Below are 19,199 nucleotides of genomic sequence, written 5' to 3' on the forward strand. Positions count from 1 at the left end.
GGGAAGAAGAAGAAGACGAAGAAGACGAAGACGAAGAAGAAGAAGAAGAAGACAAAGACGAAGAAGAAGAAGAAGAAGACGAAGATGAAGAAGAAGAAGACAAAGACGAAGAAGAAGAAGAAGAAGACGAAGATGAAGAAGAAGAAGACAAAGAAGAAGAAGAAGATGAAGAAGAAGAAGATGAAGAAGACGAAGACGAAGAAGGCGAAGAAGGCGAAGAAGACGAAGACGAAGAAGAAGAAGACGAAGAAGACGAAGAAGAAGACAAAGACGAAGACGAAGAAGAAGAAGAAGATGAAGAAGACGAAGATGAAGAAGATGAAGACGAAGACAAAGAAGGAGAAGAAGAAGAAGATGAAAAAGAAGAAGACGAAGACGAAGAAGAAGAAGAAGACAAAGACGAAGAAGAAGAAGAAGAAGAAGATGAAGATGAAGAAGAAGAAGACGAAGAAGACAAAGAAGAAGAAGAAGAAGAAGACAAAGACGAAGAAGAAGAAGATGAAGAAGGAGAAGAAGAAGACGAAGACGAAGAAGATGAAGAAGAAGAAGACGAAGACGAAGAAGGTGAAGAAGACGAAGACAAAGAAGGCGAAGAAGACGAAGAAGAAGAAGAAGAAGATGAAGAAGACGAAGACGAAGAAGACGAAGACAAAGAAGGCGAAGAAGACGAAGAAGACGAAGAAGATGAAGAAGACGAAGACGAAGACGAAGAAGACGAAGAAGACGAAGAAGATGAAGAAGACGAAGACGAAGAAGAAGAAGACGAAGAAGACGAAGAAGAAGACAAAGACGAAGACGAAGAAGAAGAAGAAGATGAAGAAGACGAAGATGAAGAAGATGAAGACGAAGACAAAGAAGGAGAAGAAGAAGAAGATGAAAAAGAAGAAGACGAAGACGAAGAAGAAGAAGAAGACAAAGACGAAGAAGAAGAAGAAGAAGAAGATGAAGATGAAGAAGAAGAAGACGAAGAAGACAAAGAAGAAGAAGAAGAAGAAGACAAAGACGAAGACGAAGAAGAAGAAGATGAAGAAGGAGAAGAAGAAGACGAAGACGAAGAAGATGAAGAAGAAGAAGACGAAGACGAAGAAGGTGAAGAAGACGAAGACAAAGAAGGCGAAGAAGACGAAGAAGAAGAAGAAGAAGATGAAGAAGACGAAGACGAAGAAGACGAAGACAAAGAAGGCGAAGAAGACGAAGAAGATGAAGAAGACGAAGACGAAGACGAAGAAGACGAAGAAGACGAAGAAGACGAAGAAGACGAAGAAGACGAAGACGAAGAAGACGAAGAAGAAGAAGAAGAAGAAGAAGAAGAAGACGGCAATGGCTCAGAAGGAAGGTGGCGGGGTCCATGTCAAGGTCGGGGTGTGGGATGAGCCACCTGTCATCCACGGGTCCTCCTCGCTCAGGCACGGCGAGAGAGAGCCACGTGAGGAACCACTCACCAGTTCTGAGAGCTCTTCCTCCAGTTTGGGGACGTAGAGGAGGACCTGGTTCTCCACCCAGACTTTCAGACGCAGGTAGTGGCAGCAGGGGTCGATCCTGTGGGTCTGGAGACACACAGGAAGGAAGCCCACTCACTTGCTGCCGAAGGTTTGGAGACCCCCCCGCCTCCCCCGACAGACCCACCTGACATATGGAGGCCAGCACCTCCAGTGCGGTCTCACCGGGCTGGAGGATGGCCAGGACCGGCTGGTTGTTGGGCAGACAAACCCAGGAGGGAGTCAGGTGCTGAGGAAGACCTCCGGCCGAGGCCGAGTGACGCTTCTGGAAAAACACAGTTTCAGTTCCAAACACAAGGTCTCTGTGAGGACACAGAAGGAGATGAGACGGAGCGTGAGGGAGGTCCTCAGCAGGTCTGACCGCAGGCCTCAGGAGCGCCTGGATCTTTGACCCGCGGTGGGCCGTGCTCATGTGACTGAGACAGCAGCAGCAGCAGCACTGGTGAGTCAGAGGAAGCACAGGTGGAAACACCCATCCGGACAGACCACACGCCCCTCTCTGCCCCCGGCTCGCCACCATCTGGCCCGTCCATCTCCGAAGCCTCTGGGGCTCCAGCTGACTTTCAGCTCCACCTTTCCTCACTCAGCAGGGAGAGTGAGTGCAAATCCACAGAGCCTGAACGTGTTTGAGGTGGTGGAAGGAAACCTCCAGAGTCAGAGCGCGTCCTCCGCCTTCCTCCCGCCAGCCAGTCTTTATGGAGCAGGAGCCTCGGGGTCTGAGAGGGGTCCAGCTCCAGGCTGCGTGGGAGCATGCTCACAGGGGCTGGGTTCTGGCTCCAAAAGGCTCTGCCACCAGAGAAAGGAAGCGGGAAATCCACTTCTGCTGGAGGCCTCTGGCTGGTCACCTGCCTGGAACGGTGGGACGGACCAGATGCCTCAGTCGAAGAGAGGTGTGTGAGGGGCGGAGCTTTGACCTTCCCTAACTGTGGTCCTGCGCCTCAGACTGGGGTCCCCACCTTCAGATCCACCCTCACGTCTCCCAGACCTGCCCAGGGCCAGAGTGGGCCCCCGGGCCTGGTCATGGACGCAGCAGTTGTACGAACTCACCGATCCCTCCCTGAGCGAGTCGTGGCGCTCTGTCTGTTCCGAGCGAGCTCTCGGTGGCTCCGCCCCGTCGGCCAACACCTGCAGCAGAGAGCAGAGGTCATGGCGGCGCCGACGGCCGGCGGGCGCGAGGCTGCGGTGGCGCCACCTGGCTGAATGCGGGATGACACTTGGACTTCCTCTTGGCTGTGGTGTCCAGGCCCCACAGGGAGGAGAAGCGGCTGCGGCGCGTGCTGAAGGTCCGAGGCATCGCCTGCCGCCGCCTCTTGACGTTGCTCTCGTTTCGAGCCGCAACCTGCGACCAGCACACACTGGGTTTCACCAGGGCTTCTCTGGGTGAACACACACACACGCACGCACACACACACACACACACACACACCACTGGCTCAGGCTCCCGCTGAGCTGCTGAGGAGGCAGCACCAGGGCCAGGAGGACCAGGGAGCGCACACACCTCACCTGGCTGGATGTGTCCCCCGAAACCGTGACTCCTGAAACTGTGACTCCTGAAACTGTGACTCCTGAAACCATAACTCCTAAAACCATGACTCCTGAAACCGTGACTCAAACATGAGTGTTGACGGACGGGAAGAACGGGAGGCGGATGAAGAACGGGGGAGCGAGACCAAGGAGGAAGAGGAGGGGGCTGGCAGGGAGCCAGAAGCCTGTCAGTGGGAAAGTGCCTGGGGGGCGGCAGCTTTCTATCCCAGTCCACATGGACCCACCCATCACAGGGCGCCCTCCTCACCCTCTGGTGTGTGTGTGTGTGTGTGTGTGTGTGTGATGGAGCCAGCACTTTCCTCCTCCTCCTCCTCCTCCTCTGTGTGAGAGGCTTGGCAGCGCGAGCCGCCGGCGCACCGCTGCACCGGAGCCTTTCCTGAGCCGAGGTGCAGTGAGAGCAGTGGACCCAGCGTCACCAAGGCTGCGTGAAGAAGACCGAAGCAGGTGGAGCGTGTGGAGAATGAGGAGGACGTGTTGCAGCAGAGAGTCGGGCCGCACGCTTCAGACTGGACTCCAGCCTCTCCGCACACAAACGTTCCCATTCCTCACACGTTTCCCGCCAAGTTCAAAATGTAAGGGCCTGTTCAGCCCACGTGTTCAGAAAACTGCGCCCCCTGGTGGAGGAGCATCTGAGGAGCAACCAGACGTCAGCTCCTGACGAGCCACTGGGTCACGTGAGGCGCTTGGACTTATGGCTTTGTCAGGCAAACACAGCGCTGAGTGGAGCCAGCGTGACAGGCGGCGCGCGCCGCACCTCAGAGCCAACTGAAGACTCGGGAGCAAGTCGGGACTCGTGGGCATGAGAAGGCAGCGTACCAGAGCATGGAAGGAGGAGACGGAGAAGATCCCCAGCCGCCCCATGGCCACTTTGGTGGGACGGGAAGCACAGGCCAGCAGGCGCTTGGGGTTGGGGGGCTCGCCGCCCTGGAGGCTGGCCAGATAGCAGCGGCAGCGGAAGAGGTCCATGTGGAAGCGCTCCAAGTTCTGCTCCCACAGGAAGATCTGCAGCGACAACAAGGCCAGAGGAGGAAGCACAGGAAGGTTTGAGCTTGTCCTGACGGAGCCAAGATGGGACGCTCCCAAGCCACCAAACCGGACCACACCAGCAAACCTGCTCAACAGTGCCAACGTCACACGGCCGGGGTTGCGTAACGGGCGTTTACCTGCTCCAGGATGGTCTTCCTTTTCTTGGCGTCGGTGACGGTGGACAGCTGCATGTCCCCCATCTTCTTCATCTTCTCGTCCATGTCAATCCTCTGCTCCAGCTTGCGGATCTCCGTCCTCAGCAGCCGGACGGTGTCGTCCCTGTGGTGCTGCCGGGCCAGAGCGCCGGCGCACGCCGAGTGGATGGCGGTGATCCAGTTCTCCAGCTCCGTCTGGCCTGAGGTCTGAGGCGGGACGGAAATGAGCATCGGTAACCGCTGCAGGACACCTCTGCCATCCAGACTTAAGCTCCACAAAACCAATCCAATTCAAAAAAGGAGAGTAAACCAATCATTCTACTCTGCGACTACCGAGTCTGGACCAGTGGAATAGTGGTCCCCCTCAGGGACAAATGCGCACACATCCACATCCCATTCAAAAGGCTTTCACGTTGGAATGGCACGTGAACTTGAGCTCTCCTTCCTGCGTGTCTTCCACGCCACCAATGACTTGGGTTTTCTAAAACAATACGGTTTATTTGCGCGTCTTTTACTTTGAAATCGTCTTGGCTTCGGCATTACCCTAATAATAAAGGCCTCGACTCCGCTGCTGCAACGCTAGCGAGGTTGCATTCAATGTCGTTGGAGGACATTTGAAACGTGACCACAGAGTGACACAGCGTGGCATCGCTGACGTCCTTTATCTGGTGTCTGATTAAGCAGCATGTAGACTGGAGCAGAGTGTTGTCTCTGCTCTTCTTCTCCCACATCCACGTGACTCATCCACACGTTCAGGTGTTTTTACAGCGTCACAACATCCCTGTTGCCAGTGAACACCACACTTCACACCGCGCTTCTGAGCGATGTCAGTCTTGGTTTGGCTCCGCCCACAGAGCAAGGACACGCCCCCAACACTGTGCCATCACTTTTGGACTGGTAAAGAAAAAGATCTGTCATCGCAAAAAAAAGTTTCAAATCTGAAAGAAACTCTTGAGTTCGTAAACTAACTTGAATCAAATGGTTTGGATTCACACACATTCGGAGCGAGCGGGACGGTGCACGAGACAGACCTGGAAGAGGAAGGCGTCGCCCACCGAGTTGCTGAGGCAGAAAACAAAGTCTTTCTTGGGGTGTTCCGGAACGGCCTGAACGATGCTGTGCTCCACCCACAGGGCGTGTTTGGCCACGCTGTTGTGGTCGATCCCGGAGTGGCCGTCGGACTCGTAGAGGAAAAGAGTGCAGCCTGGAGAAAGAGGGAGAAGTGGGTCAGAAAGGTGCGCTGGATGTGGCTTCAGCTGGAAGTAAGCCTCAACCTTTCTCCATCGGTTTCAGTGGCTGACCTTCAGCAGGCGCAGCCTGAGGGAGGGAAGCACTTCCTCTCCCACTTCACAGATTGAGCTTTCGCTTGGTGCTGAGCATGTCAGGTTTGTTCATTCAAGATAAAGCAAATATAGACCGGGATTTTTCTGGCGGTCAGAGCCCGGCGGCTCACACAACAGCGCGGCTACTGTACGGATTTTGACATCAGAGGCTTCTTATTGACCCTCCACATGTGCCGTTTTCAGTTGCGTTCAACTCAAAAGTCTGAGGCGTGAACACAAGCCAGTCGGGTTTTGTCCGCGGACTTGGTCCCGGCTGGAGAGCTGCACCTGCGTCACCTCCGTGTGACGCAGCTATTTCCTTTCCTGCAGCCAGCGTTCTTAAGCCGCTGCACCACTGACCTGTCCACAGCGCAGACAGCACCACTGCACCTGAGGCTTCTCTATCGACCACATCTGTCCTCCTTCGTGTGTTGAGTGGGTGTGAGACTGGAGCTTCGCCTAGCGCGGATGAGGGGCGGGGACCGAGAGGCTGGGTGGATGATGAGCTCGCACCTCTCAGGGAGACCCAGTAGTGCTTCCACTTGCGTTTGCTCGCAGGCTCCACCTTCTTGTTTTTCTTGTGGACCAAGGAGTTCTTCACTGCCAGCGTGCCAGCCTTGCGCACGGGGCCCTGCGTGCAGGCCGAGGAAGCCTCGGGAGGATAGGCGCCGCTGAACGTGCCGCTGCTCCGCTCGTCACTGACCGCAGAGCCCGCCTCTTCGCCGCAGTCCCGCCCCTTGTGCGGCTGCAAGCACAGGAAACAGACAGGTGAGTGTCAGCGGCGGCGGCGCCACACACACACAGGAGGGGCAGGCCCCACCCAGGGTCGACTGTCCAGCTCCTTGCAAAAGTTCTCGTAAACTCCGCCCCTTCCTCCCTCGCCACCACCGGCGCTGCTGCTGCCGCTGTCGCTGCCGTTGAAGAGGAGACTCTCGGTGGCTGAGTGCACGGAGAAGGAGGCGGACATGGCCTTGCAGCGGCGAGAGAGCAGCTCTCCGTCAGCGTCCGGCTCTGCGGCGACGCCGTCGATGCCGCTGTCGCCAAACTCGCTTCCCTCGCCCAACACGCCGCAGATGTCCTGCAAGCTTCCACAGTCAGTCCCGTTCATGACGGGAGGTCACAGCAGTTCCAGCCACACGCTGGCACCACTCACAACTCTCACTGACCTGGGTGGTCTGCGCACGGCGTCCCAGGAACACAGGAAGCAGCGGCGCCGCCGTCGGTCCCGGCTGGCTCAGGCCTTCGGACAGGCAGTGGGAGCGCCGGCATGGCAGCGTGAAGGCGCCGTAGCCGCCTCCATCCTCCTCGCTGGGAGACATCAGCCCATCTTCCCCGCCGCCATGGCAGCCAGCTTCTCTGCGGCAGCACAGGTGGTCCAGAGAGGAGGCCCTCTCAGCTGCGCCTGGGAAACACACACAACACTGCCAACGGTGGAGCGGCCAGGCCTTCAGCTAGAGGGCCTCCAAACATGGAAAACCCTGGACGCCCTGTTCCCTCTGGAGGACTCCCTGTTCCCTCTGTGGGACGCCCTGTTCCCTCTGCGGGACGCCCTGTTCCCTCTGCGGGACGCCCTGTTCCCTCTGTGGGACGCCCTGTTCCCTCTGCGGGACGCCCTGTTCCCTCTGTGGGACGCCCTGTTCCCTCTGTGGGACGCCCTGTTCCTTCTGTGGGACGCCCTGTTCCCTCTGCGGGACGCCCTGTTCCTTCTGTGGGACGCCCTGTTCCCTCTGTGGGACGCCCTGTTCCTTCTGTGGGACGCCCTGTTCCCTCTGCGGGACGCCCTGTTCCCTCTGTGGGACGCCCTGTTCCCTCTGCGGGACGCCCTGTTCCCTCTGTGGGACGCCCTGTTCCTTCTGTGGGACGCCCTGTTCCTTCTGTGGGACGCCCTGTTCCCTCTGCGGGACGCCCTGTTCCCTCTGCGGGACGCCCTGTTCCCTCTGTGGGACGCCCTGTTCCCCCTGCGGGACGCCCTAAATGTATCATTAGTGAATGACGTCCAACTCTCAGTGTCATCTCACTGCTTTACATTCAATTGTGTTTCCCCCCCAGTGATTTCACCGAATACAGATTCTCGATCCTTTCACCACCGTATTTTGCCATCGCGGTCGCCATATTAGTTTGCCATGGTCATCTGGCGGTAAGTGGCGACACTGGCGGCATGGAAGCTGCTGTTGATGGGATGTCAGGAGGAAACCCACGTCCCATCAACATCCCATCAACATCCCGAGACACAAGGCTGGACGCAGCATGGCTCGTAGTGAGGGAAGGAATCATTGTAGAAATGTTATTCTTGTTAGAATGAATGAGGCTCAGCCAGTGAAACAGCTGCCCAGGGACCCTGCATCTCATGTCTGTCAACGTTTGTTCTTTGACTCCGATGCCTGTTTATCTGCTGTCCATCAAGTTATTTTGATACAAACAGATGTTCACAGCTGTGTTTTTTACAGAGCAACTTGTTAGTTGTCAGTCGTTTGGGGTGTGTTGGGAGGGGGCGGGGCTGGGGGCGGGATTTTAGACCCCCAGCTAAATTCATTCTGCCACTGCTGCGAGCGCTTCGTCACGTCTGGCCTGGAATCACCTGCGCAGGTGAGGCTTGAACCCTGAGGTTCAGGTGAGTCAGGTGACGCCGCAGAAACAGGCCTGTCTGAGTAGGAGAAGAAGGAGGACGGATTTAGGACGGCGTCCTTTTTTTCCTTCCAGCCCTGGATGAGGAGGCGGTTTGGGAGTCAGACGGAGGCCTTCTTCCTGGGGGTGGCTCCTCACCTGTGCTGCCTCGGAGGCCCGGACCCTGCTCCTGGCCCCCAGCGATCATCTCCTCCGTGCTGGTCATGTGCTCCTGGCTCAGGTCCGACAGAGACAACTCCAGGCTGTCTTCTCTCCACATGTCGGCCGACTTGGATCTTCTCTTCATGAAGCCTCCACCCTGTGCCGTCCGCGGGAGCCGCCGTTCCTCCCCAGCGTCCTGGGCCACAGTGTCCGCCTCCCACGTGTCAGGGGTCGGATCATCCAGGTTGAGATCACTCTCCGGCCTCATCGTCATGGCGACGCGCTGCGTCCAGTGGGGGTCGCCTCCAACCTCCTCCAGGGCGTCCGCCGCGCCCACGGGCTCCAGTCCGCTCTGAGGAGCCTGCGGCTCCGTGCTGGAGAGGCGCAGCGACCGGGACGGGTGCTTTCTGGACAGCTGCCCGCTCACATGACTGCTGAGCCCAGCTGGACTCTCCACGTTTCCCATGATTCAACTGCAGATGAGTGGAGGAGAAAGACCGTCAGTCTCATGGGTCTGTTTCACGAGTCGCCACCTTCATCACCGTCATCGCCATCGTCATCATCACCATCTTCATCATCATCATCACCATCTTCATCATCATCATCACCATCTTCATCACCACCTTCATCATCATTATCACCATCTTCATCATCATCATCATCGCCATCTTCATCATCATCAGAAGAAGGAGGAGCGGAGGAGCTCCTGGCTCTGCAGAGACTCACTGGGCCGGACTCAAGACAACGTTCCAGCTGAACTGTCAGCAGGCTGGAGTTTGAAGCTGGAAGTGTTGTGTGGCTGCAGCAGCCTCATGAGAGCGACCTGCTCCCGGGTGTAAAGTGAGTCAGTGAGTCACACATCAAAGCCGCGCAGTCACTCGTGCAGCGTGGGAACCTCTGAGCCGCTGCCAGGAATCCAACCGTCATGTAGGAAGGCAACATCACGCAAGGCACGTCAGGTTGAGGAGCTGAAAGCCTCACGTGACCTCTGGGTGTGGAGGAGCTGCTCCCCTCTGGCGGGGAGCACACTGAACGTGGAGTGGAGCCTGGTGTGTCGGCGTGTGCTGACATGCGCTCAGCGTTCAGGGAAGGAGACAAAGACGGGTGACAGCTCACGCTGTAGCTCAAGACTCAAGGCTCCTCCTCCTGCTTCTGCTGATGATGATGATGATGATGAAGGCCAGTGGCTTCACCTCCACTGACGTCCTGCCGAACCACACCAGGCCTATCATCTGCTGCAGCTCCGCCTCAGCAGAGTCGCGGCTGATTCCTCCACCTTCCTCTGAGGACCTAGGGGGCGGAGTCTGCCCCAGCTCCTCAGGGCACCTGGGGACCGAGGCCACACGGCAGCGGGACTCAAACCTGCCACCTTCCAGCTGACAGCTCTTCCAAGCTATGGCTGAAACGGAGCAGCAGTTGAGAGCTGCAGTCAGAGAGAAGCTGAGGGAACGAACTAACGTAACACCACCATCCCTTCCTCGTCCCAACCAGCTGCAGGAGACTCCAAAACAAGCACCAGAGCAGAAGCTTGTTAGAGTAGTGAAGGTCGACCATCTCTCTGAAGCAGAACATTCAAACCAGATGCCAGAAACAAGCAAAACTCAGGGGAAAGCAGCGCACCGCTCTTCCTCCGGCGCTGAAGTCTGAATCGATTAGTATCTTCATCCCTGGTGCTTCCTGAGCCCTGCAGCAAGGCATCGGTAATGCAAGAGGGTTTGACTCCGTCTGAGGACTCGGGTCAAGAGGCCTGTAGCGCCACACAGGAGCAGCACGAGGGAGTGACGCGAGGAGTGACCCGAGGAGCAAAGTGAGGAGTGACCCGAGGAGTGATGCGAGGAGTGAAGTGAGGAGTGACGCGAGGAGTGATGCGAGGAGTGAAGTGAGGAGTGATGCGAGGAGTGATGCGAGGAGTGAAGTGAGGAGTGATGCAAGGAGTGAAGTGAGGAGTGATGCGAGGAGTGAAGTGAGGAGTGATGCGAGGAGTGACCCGAGGAGTGATGCGAGGAGTGATGCGAGGAGTGAAGTGAGGAGTGATGCGAGGAGTGATGCGAGGAGTGAAGTGAGGAGTGATGCAAGGAGTGAAGTGAGGAGTGATGCGAGGAGTGAAGTGAGGAGTGATGCGAGGAGTGACCCGAGGAGTGATGCGAGGAGTGATGCGAGGAGTGAAGTGAGGAGTGATGCGAGGAGTGATGCGAGGAGTGAAGTGAGGAGTGATGCTAGGAGTGAAGTGAGGAGTGATGCGAGGAGTGAAGTGAGGAGTGATGCGAGGAGTGACCCGAGGAGTGATGCGAGGAGTGATGCGAGGAGTGAAGTGAGGAGTGATGCGAGGAGTGATGCGAGGAGTGAAGTGAAGAGTGATGCTAGGAGTGAAGTGAGGAGTGATGCAAGGAGTGAAGTGAGGAGTGATGCCAGAAGTGACACAAGGAGTGAAGCGAAGAAGAGGAGGGTCCATGAGAGGAGGCCAGACGGAGGAGCGGCGCGGGGCCCCATCTCCCCACAAGACACCAGCCTCTTATCGTCCTGTGACAGAGCTCCTCCCCTTCACGCACACATGCAGGAACGTTGTCTTCTTCTTTCAGCTGCCCAAAGATGACTCTCTGATTTCCACGCAGTGAAGCGGGAGGACTCTCCCCCACTCTGCTGCACTCCGCCACTCTCTTGCTGCAGAACACACCGAAGCCTGTCCCGCACTTGTCTGGATAACCGCACGTTTGGAAACCAGTGTGAGACACACTTGATCCTCTGACGGAGGATTCGCAGAGTTCCGTCATGAAGCCTCGTCCCTGCGGCGCACAGAAGACGCTCCTGAGCTCAGATCTACTCCACGCTCTCGGCAGCCGGGGATTTGCATATTTTAAAGAAAATCCTTCCACCACTTCTTCCAGTCAACGCCAGCCCAGAAAGTCAATGAGTGCACGAAGCCGAAGAAGCTCCGCCCACCTCTCCACCCTGGACCTCTCCACCTCCAGACAGAAGCTCATCCTCCAGCATTTAAGACATATTTTTTTAATAAGAAGAATTTGAATAAGTCGCACTGAGGAACGGAACGTGTGTGAGGTGTAAACATACAGATCTAGAAAAATGGTCTTTGAACTGGACTCTTTGTGTTGGACAGAATCCTCAAGTCAGATAGAGATCCAGAATCTTCCAGCACAACAAGTCGACTGACTCTAGTCACTGAAGTCACATGACACCACTGAGAACTTGGAGCAACTTTGACAAACATGGCTCCTGTCTCCCACGGATGGATGAGGCTCCTGAACCCGTCTGTGGTGAGAGTGACTTTTGTCTTCTGTGAGCGAGCGCTCCTCATGGAACAGTGAGCTCCAGTGGAGAAGGAACAGGTTTCTTCTCCACTGACTCCACACTTCATCTCCTCAGCTGACTAGCGTCTCCTCTCTGTGGTCTGAAACCCGACCGTCCTCTCTCCTCTGCGTGACTCCGCCCCCCAACATCTGAAGAGAAAGCAGCTCCTCAACATCAGCCAGCTCCAATAGTTCCCTTCAGATGGCAGCTCTTCTAGTTGCTCTTCCTTCCACGCTGTGGATGTAGCGCCGTCACTGGGCGCACGCTGCAGCGGAGGACAGGGAGGAAACAGGCGGTGGAGCAGCAGTGAGCGCTTCATCTGACTGCTCTGATGTCACCAGGCTTCATGTCTGGACGGCCAGAAGCTCCAGAGTCTGGGAGCTGTGGCCATTCAGATTCACTTCAGGGTGGACTTGTGTTGCGCAGCGTAGATGTTTCGTATCAGCTGTGCGCAGCTCAGGGGAAGGTTGGCTGGAACTGCTCTCACAGCACACACACCTCGACGTAAAGCACGCAGCAGTGCAGACAGGAGGCGGGAGCGTCAGATGCTGAGTGGAGGAAGAGGAGCTTTGTGTTGGCACCGGTGGGAGAGAGGACGACGACGCTGGAGGAGGGGTTCATCTTCACGCTGAGTTGGCAGCATCAGACTCAAAGTGAAGAAGAGCTGCTCTAATCTTTCTCTGTGGATGATTCTGGCTGAGGAACGGTCTCTTCAGACCAACTTGGCTTTGATCTTCTGGCAGGCTCCAACAAAGAGCACCTCTGAGGAACGAGAGGAGCAAGGGTCAGGGGTCACCCGCCACCTGGGTCAACAACAACAGCGGCGGTGGCAAACAAAGTGCCCTCTTCAAACACAGGCAGGGACCATGCAGCGCAGTGAGGAGCTGCGGAAGAATGTTGCAGGCAAACATCACTCAACCTTCCTGGGCAGCGACGAGGTGGATGGAGGAGAAGAGAAATGATGAGAGACAGGCGGCGCTGGTGACCACCACTGACGACAGACCTTGACAGCTGCCTGTGTGTGGAGTCAACATGATCATGAACATGATGCCTTCTTCCCACCAGACACGCCACTAACCTGAGCTCTGCCTCCGCAGCAGCCTGAGGGAACTTCAGAGGTGAAGCCCAGGGCTCGCTCACTTGCTGTTGGTGACCCACAGCTGATGTGCAGTGAGTCAGCGCGCCACAACACCACGCCCACACCAGAGCAGAGCAGAGGAAGATCTAGGTCAGCGGCTCCATCTCCCCGGAGCAGAGCAGGACTGGGTCAGTGTGGAGGCGCTGAGTGGCTCTGCTGAATGGAGCCGTCTCGCTCGCTCCATTAGTGACCTGCATGGCTCAACATGACACTGACGTGAGAGTGCAGGCATCATCGCTTCCAGGTCAACAGGCAGGAATGTGGTGCGGGCTCCTGAAGACAGAGGAGACAATGGGCTGGTTCCTCAACACAGCGCCGCCATTCACACTAATGCAGGCTGGTGGAGATGAAGGCGCAGACCCAGGGCCAGCGGCGCAGCTTCCGTGTTCCTGACACTCTGAGCCAGGCCCCGCTCTCACACTCAGGTCTGCTGCTTCCATCTGGTGTCCCTCACATCAGCCGCTGCTCTCCATGAACAACAGCCAGTCACGCTGAGCAGCTGAGGCCCGGGACGCCAGCACAGGACCATCCGTCCCAGCAGCTGCAGCGACACCAGGAGAGCCACAGGAAACACACACACACACACACACAGGTGGTGTGAGGCGTCAGGGAGGGGCCCCGACACGACAGAGGAGGAGATCGAGATGGAGACATGCTGTGGGAGCCCAGGACGGAGCTCCCAAATCAGGAAACAGACAAAAGGAAGGAGGGCGCACGGCAGATCACGCCCCTCCCCCCCAACACAAACACTGAGCTCCGCACCTGATGTCACACAGTCCTGCTCAACCAGACCAGTGACATGGCCTCATTCTTCTCGAGCGCCGCTGCAGACGCAGGAGCTTCGGCAACGTCCTTCACTCATCCATCACACGCCTCGCTCATGAGACTGGGCCTCACAGCTCAGGGTTCCTCTGCTCACGCTCCCACCCCTCCCGCTGGATCCGCCTGCTGGCACAGGTGAGCGTTTGACCTCCGAAACCAGAGGGAAACAACAAGTGACTGCGCTCTCTGGGGGGTTACATCAGGCTGTCCAGCATCCCAGGACACAGAGGCAGTTCTACTTCCCTGTCACCGGAGCTTCTGGCTTTCAAACCCAGACGGCTGAGGCCTGACAGTCACAGAAGGTCGTGACCTTTCGGCCTGACTGACCCCCCCCACAAGCCCTGAAATCACTGGCCCTGTCTCATGCAGACGCCACCGTTCACCCGTGCCACTTCACATGAGCCGCCCCGCGCAGGAGGAAGGTAGAGCCGCGTGGCGGCGCGTCTCCTGAGCCAGACGCTGGAGTCTCGCACCTGAAGATGGCGAGGGGGGTGACCCGCCCACCCACAGCCCCCGGCAGCAGAGGGCCCCATCTGGGTCATATGCCACCACGCATGCAGGCACGCAGGCGGGCAGCTCGCCGATCAGACCCCTCCCCCTCCCTCGCTGTGTTAGCTGACTGTACACACATACACACAGTCACAGTGCTGTTGAAAGCCAGAGCTCCTCCATCAGAGACGCCTGAATCACAGTGACAGGACTCAGTCACTGACCTCCAACCAACAGGAGCCTGAAACAAGCTGCACCTGCGAGACACACGCCGCAGTCTGACATGGCCCCAGCAGAGACGCGTGGCGCTTCATCACGGCGTGACAAACAAACTCCAGCGGCTCAGCGTCCCAGCAGCAGCAGCAGCAGCAGCAGCATGAATGATGGATGAGCGCACACTCACGCTCCACAGAGCAGGACGGCAACACCTTGAGCTCCAGTTGCTGCCGGTGAGCACCAGGACAGAAACCCCACGGAGAGGAGCCTCCGGGGTCAAGGGGTCACACTCAGCCGCGGCTCCCTCAGCAGGAAGCCAGCGCCGCAACCCTGGGCCATCAAATCAGCAGCCTTACCGGAGAGGAGGCCACGGATCCCAGCGAGGAGGGAGAGACGCGCCTGCTCCAGAGAGACGGCTCCTGCTGCCCGCCACATGCCAGCTCCGGCTCCCGGCTGCGCACGAGTGACAGAGCAGCGGAGAGGCAGGAGCGCTGGCTGGCTGGCTGGGAGCCCCGCCCCCTCCGCTCTCACCGCCCTCTCTCTCACGCACACACAGGCCCCGCCCCTTCACTCATCTCTCTCTCTCTCTCTGTCAGTCTGCGCTGTGTACCACAGTCAAAGAGCTCAGGTGGAGGCACCGCACAGCCTCGTGGAGGGGAGGAGTGTCTGCAGGCAAACCCGCCCTCATCCCAGCGGGGTCACAGGTCACGGGAGCAGGACCTCCTGCACACCTGGCGAGATGGTGACGGCGCGCGAGGCGAGGCTCAGAAGGCCGGTGACGTAAGGCGCGTGGGAAGATCCAACAGCCCAGGAGGCGGAGGAGTCCGGGCCAGGTGAGACCTGACGTAAGCTCTGCAGCAAACACGTCGCACCCCGGGCGCCGCCACATTCCGCGCACGACTGAGACGCTTGCACGTCCCAGCCTGGAGCACATGTCAGCAGCCTGCTCCTCTGGTTTGTGCTGGCTGTTATCCAACCTTCAGGAGGGGGAGGTCACTGGGATGAAGGCGTCCCAAGCAGCCGGGGCTGTCTCTGAGGAGGTGTGTGTGAGGTGTGTGTGTGAGGAGGTGTGTGTGTGTGTGTGTGTGTGTGTGAGGTGTGTGTGTGTGAGGTGTGTGTGTGTGTGTGTGAGTGTGTGTGTGTGTGAGGTGTGTGTGAGTGAGGTGTGTGTGTGAGGTGTGTGTGTGTGTGAGGTGTGTGTGTGTGAGGTGTGTGTGTGTGTGTGAGGTGTGTGTGTGAGGTGTGTGTGTGTGTGAGGAGGTGTGTGAGTGAGGTGTGTGTGTGAGTGTGAGGTGTGTGTGTGAGGTGTGTGTGTGTGTGTGAGGTGTGTGTGTGTGTGTGTGTGTGTGTGAGGTGTGTGTGTGTGAGGTGTGTGTGTGTGTGTGAGGTGTGTGTGTGTGTGTGTGTGTGTGAGGTGTGTGTGAGTGAGGTGTGTGTGTGAGGTGTGTGTGTGTGTGAGGAGGTGTGTGAGTGAGGTGTGTGTGTGAGGTGTGTGTGTGTGTGTGTGTGAGGAGGTGTGTGAGTGAGGTGTGTGTGTGTGAGGTGTGTGTGTGTGTGAGGTGTGTGTGTGTGAGGTGTGTGTGTGTGTGTGAGGTGTGTGTGTGAGGTGTGTGTGTGTGTGAGGAGGTGTGTGAGTGAGGTGTGTGTGTGAGTGTGAGGTGTGTGTGTGTGTGAGTGTGAGGTGTGTGTGTGTGAGGTGTGTGTGTGTGTGTGGCCCCCGAGCGCAGCCCCGGCTCGACACCAAAGGACGCTTCTGTCTCCGCAGCGACGCTCAAAGAAACGCAGGCGCAGAGGGGCGCAGGTGAGGACAGTGGCAGCAGCGAGTCTCCATCACGGTGAGGACTTTTATGAACAAGCGCCGCAGCGCCATCTGGCGGAGCACGGCGCGTCCGTGTCAAACACGCGTGACTTGAAGCGAAAGGCCGCGCTCACACCACTCAAGAGGCGGCTCAGTGGCAGCGACTCTCTCGGAAACTCACCTGGCGCGGTGGCCATTTCTCCAGGAGGAGCCGGGTGCCACACTTCAGCAGGTTTGTTTCAGCTCCGGAGGCGACAGTGCAACAGAGCGAGTCGAGCGGCACCTCGCGGTGCGTCACGGCGCCTTCTTTAACAGCACGTGCTGCAGCGACCCCCGGCTCCGACGACAGGTGAGAAGAGACCGGAAGCCCGTGGCGCCTCCAGAAACTCCTCCGCGCGGTGGCCAGATGGGCCGGCAGAAGAAGGAAGCTTTGCTTTATATTGTGATGTACTGCGTGTGACGATGATCTCGAGTGCACAGACTAATAACAACAACGGTCCAGTTTTGTTCTGCGCATCTGAGGCAAAACAGTGAGTGGGCAACAGCGGCTAGAAAGACGCGACGCGACGTGACTTCACAGCTGGCTTCAGGAGCTGCTCTGCTCTTGGTTGGGAGACAGCTATGATGGTCCCAGAGGCAAAACCAGCAAGTCATGAGAACAGTGGAAACAATGACCCCTCCACAGTCATGACCAGCTGCTACCAAGGAACAGGTCTCCAGATGACAGGGGGGTGATCAGGGCCACACAGTCTTCAGGTCACCTTCTTGGGTTGGTGCAGACTGTCCCCAGGCTGCTGGCAGTTTCTTTCTCTCTCCTCCTCCTGTCTTCCTCCCCTGCCGTCGCTCTCTCTGTGTGTGTGTGTGTCTCTCTCTCTCTCTGTGTGTCTCCCTGCCCCTGGCAGATGGCGCACTAGCGACACGACTGAAATGAGAAGGGCCCAGAAGCCGGGACTTTTTATTTCCATGGCCTTTCCTCGGGAACATTGTGATTTGGACCGCTGAACTAAACAACACTGGCAACACAGCAGCAGGCGGCGGCCACGTGGGCCGGCTCTACTGGGTGATGCCGATGACCCCGCAGGCCAGGCGGGAGCCGGCGTTCCCAGTCTTCAGGCTCTCCTCGTTCCCTCCTTTCCCCAGGTCGTCCTCCTTCTCGTGAATCTGGAGGAGACAGAAGCGCCGTCACAGTGGAGCCCGAGTGGCGGCCAGCGCCGCGTCGCTACCCACCACCATGGTTCTGCCGATGATGGACAAGGGCCCGGTGAGGGTGAGAAGCTTGTCGGTGATCTCGATTTTGGCCACTCTGTCACCGCCAGCAATCACGTTCCCCAAGTCGCCCACGTGTCTGAGAGAGAGGGAGGGAGAAAGCAAGGAAAGAGTCAAGAAAGGAAGGAAGGGAGAGAGAGAGAGAGAGGGAGGGAGGGAGGAAGCAAGGAAGGAAGGAAGGAAGAGAGAGAGGGAGGAAGCAAGGAAAGAAGGAAGAGAGAGAGGGAGGAAGCAAGGAAAGAGTCAAGGAAGGAAGCAAGGAAGGAAGGGAGAGAGAGAGAGAGGGAGGGAGGGAGGGAGGAAGCAAGGAAGGAAGGAAGGAAGAGAGAGAGGGAGGAAGCAAGGAAAGAAGGAAGAGAGAGAGGGAGGAAGCAAGGAAAGAGTCAAGGAAGGAAGCAAGCAAAGAAGGAAGAGAGAGAGGGAGGGAGGAAGGAAGAGAGAGAGGGAGGGAGGGAGGAAGCAAGGAAAGAGTCAAGGAAGGAAAGAGTCAAGGAAGGAAGCAAGGAAGGAAGAGAGAGGGAGGGAGGAAGCAAGGAAAGAGTCAAGGAAGGAAGCAAGCAAAGAAGGAAGCAAGGAAGAGAGAGAGGGAGGGAGGGAGGGAGGAAGCAAGGAAACAGTCAAGGAAGGAAGGAAGCAAGGAAGAGAGAGAGGGAGGGAGGGAGGAAGCAAGGAAGAGAGAGAGGGAGGGAGGAAGGAAGGAAAGAAGCAAGGAAGGAAAGGTGGACAAGAACCCAGCTGATGAGCGCAGCAGGGTTTGGATGTGAACTCGGAGGGGGGGCCTGACCTGTTTTCATCCTGGGGGCCACCGTGGGTTTTGTTGAAAGGGTTGAAGTGAGGTCCCGCACTGACGCAGCCTGAGGACGAGCAGCTCAGTCACACTGGAGCAGAGGGAGGAAGGAGGCGCCTCCTACCGTTGGTGTTGTCTCCAAACGCGTGCACGTGGAAACCGTGCATCCCGGGCTCCAGACCCTGGATTTGGCCCGTCACTGTCACCGGAGCCGCGTCGCTCTGCACACAGGAGAGGCGTCACCGTGGCAACCACTTGGCTTTTCTGGAGGGATCCGAACCACCACGGAACAAAGAGTGCACTTGTGTCGTGATCAGGCGCGTGACTCGGCAGGACCCGCGACCTTTCACAAGTCACTTGGTCTGATCAGTGACGGACCCCGCGGCGGGTTCGGCGCGCGCGCACACACACACACATAGAGACTCCGGAGCTGCAGGTGTTGGTGACACGGCAGATTCGTCACATCGAGACCATGTGACGAATCTGCCGTGCCACAGCAAACATGACGCAGGCCGTGACTCAGCAACAATTGGAAGCGCGACTTTCTCCTCCAAATCCCTTGAGCCGCGCAACAATCCGAACCGTCCCCGAACAAACGACGAGCGTGTGCCAAGGTGGAGCGACACCGCGGCGGTGGAGAAGCCTGCGTCAGAGCGGCGCAGGTGAGACACCGACGAGCACGAGCCGGGACCACCGCGTTAGCTTAGCGCGCGCGCGCTGGCGAGGCGCGGGCCCCGTCGCCCAGCGTCCCTCGCGGACTCGAGTGCTCGCAGCAGGCGCATCACCTCCTGAGAGAAGTGGACGGTGCCGCTGACCTCCCCGGCTCCGCGGAGCACACACACCGCCTTCAGCACCATGGTCGCTCTGAGCCGACGCTCCGCTGCTCAGCCGCGCCAACCGAGCTTGACTGCTGAGCGACCGCGGGGCCGGCCAATCAGAGGAGCGGCAGGAGGAGGGGGCGTGGCCGGCGTGACGGCTGGCGCCAACGTCGGTGCTTTCTGAGCGGCCCACATGGGTCGCCCCGCCCCGCGGGAAGTGAGGAGGTCAGAGTGCGGAACTGCGCG

General features: G+C 57.8%; 2 protein-coding genes across 11 annotated transcripts in view; both read right to left on the reverse strand.

Moving 5' to 3' along the window:
- The window catches only part of LOC128748422 (rho guanine nucleotide exchange factor TIAM1-like), a 24,588-nt gene extending 9,848 nt beyond the window's left edge, over positions 1–14,740 (reverse strand). For 6 of the 10 annotated variants that reach the window (XM_053847196.1, XM_053847192.1, XM_053847198.1 and 3 more), the window contains exons 1-12: positions 14,641–14,739; positions 8,311–8,786; positions 6,714–6,949; positions 6,368–6,625; positions 5,938–6,292; positions 5,257–5,429; positions 4,208–4,432; positions 3,861–4,046; positions 2,692–2,838; positions 2,547–2,624; positions 1,627–1,764; positions 1,443–1,547 (exon numbers count right to left, since the gene is read on the reverse strand). In XM_053847196.1, the coding sequence (XP_053703171.1) occupies positions 1,443–1,547; positions 1,627–1,764; positions 2,547–2,624; positions 2,692–2,838; positions 3,861–4,046; positions 4,208–4,432; positions 5,257–5,429; positions 5,938–6,292; positions 6,368–6,625; positions 6,714–6,949; positions 8,311–8,779 (2,370 nt within the window). In that variant the 5' untranslated portion in view covers positions 8,780–8,786; positions 14,641–14,739. Of the gene's footprint in view, positions 1–1,442; positions 1,548–1,626; positions 1,765–2,546; positions 2,625–2,691; positions 2,839–3,860; positions 4,047–4,207; positions 4,433–5,256; positions 5,430–5,937; positions 6,293–6,367; positions 6,626–6,713; positions 6,950–8,310; positions 8,787–12,697; positions 13,031–14,640 lie in introns of all 10 variants that reach the window. The other 4 variants (XM_053847190.1, XM_053847191.1, XM_053847195.1 and 1 more) reach the window with 4 other exon arrangements.
- Positions 14,741–17,005: 2,265 nt separating this feature from the next.
- sod1 (superoxide dismutase 1, soluble) lies at positions 17,006–19,082 on the reverse strand. Its single transcript, XM_053846877.1, has 5 exons — positions 18,921–19,082; positions 18,260–18,356; positions 18,133–18,202; positions 17,310–17,427; positions 17,006–17,243 (listed from the first exon to the last, which is right to left on the reverse strand). The coding sequence occupies exons 1-5, from the start codon at positions 18,990–18,992 to the stop codon at positions 17,136–17,138; spliced, it is 465 nt and encodes a 154-aa protein (XP_053702852.1). The 5' UTR covers positions 18,993–19,082; the 3' UTR covers positions 17,006–17,135.
- Positions 19,083–19,199: the final 117 nt, after the last annotated feature.

The sequence above is a fragment of the Synchiropus splendidus genome, chromosome 17 (assembly GCF_027744825.2).
Source record: "Synchiropus splendidus isolate RoL2022-P1 chromosome 17, RoL_Sspl_1.0, whole genome shotgun sequence".
Taxonomy (NCBI): domain Eukaryota; kingdom Metazoa; phylum Chordata; class Actinopteri; order Syngnathiformes; family Callionymidae; genus Synchiropus; species Synchiropus splendidus.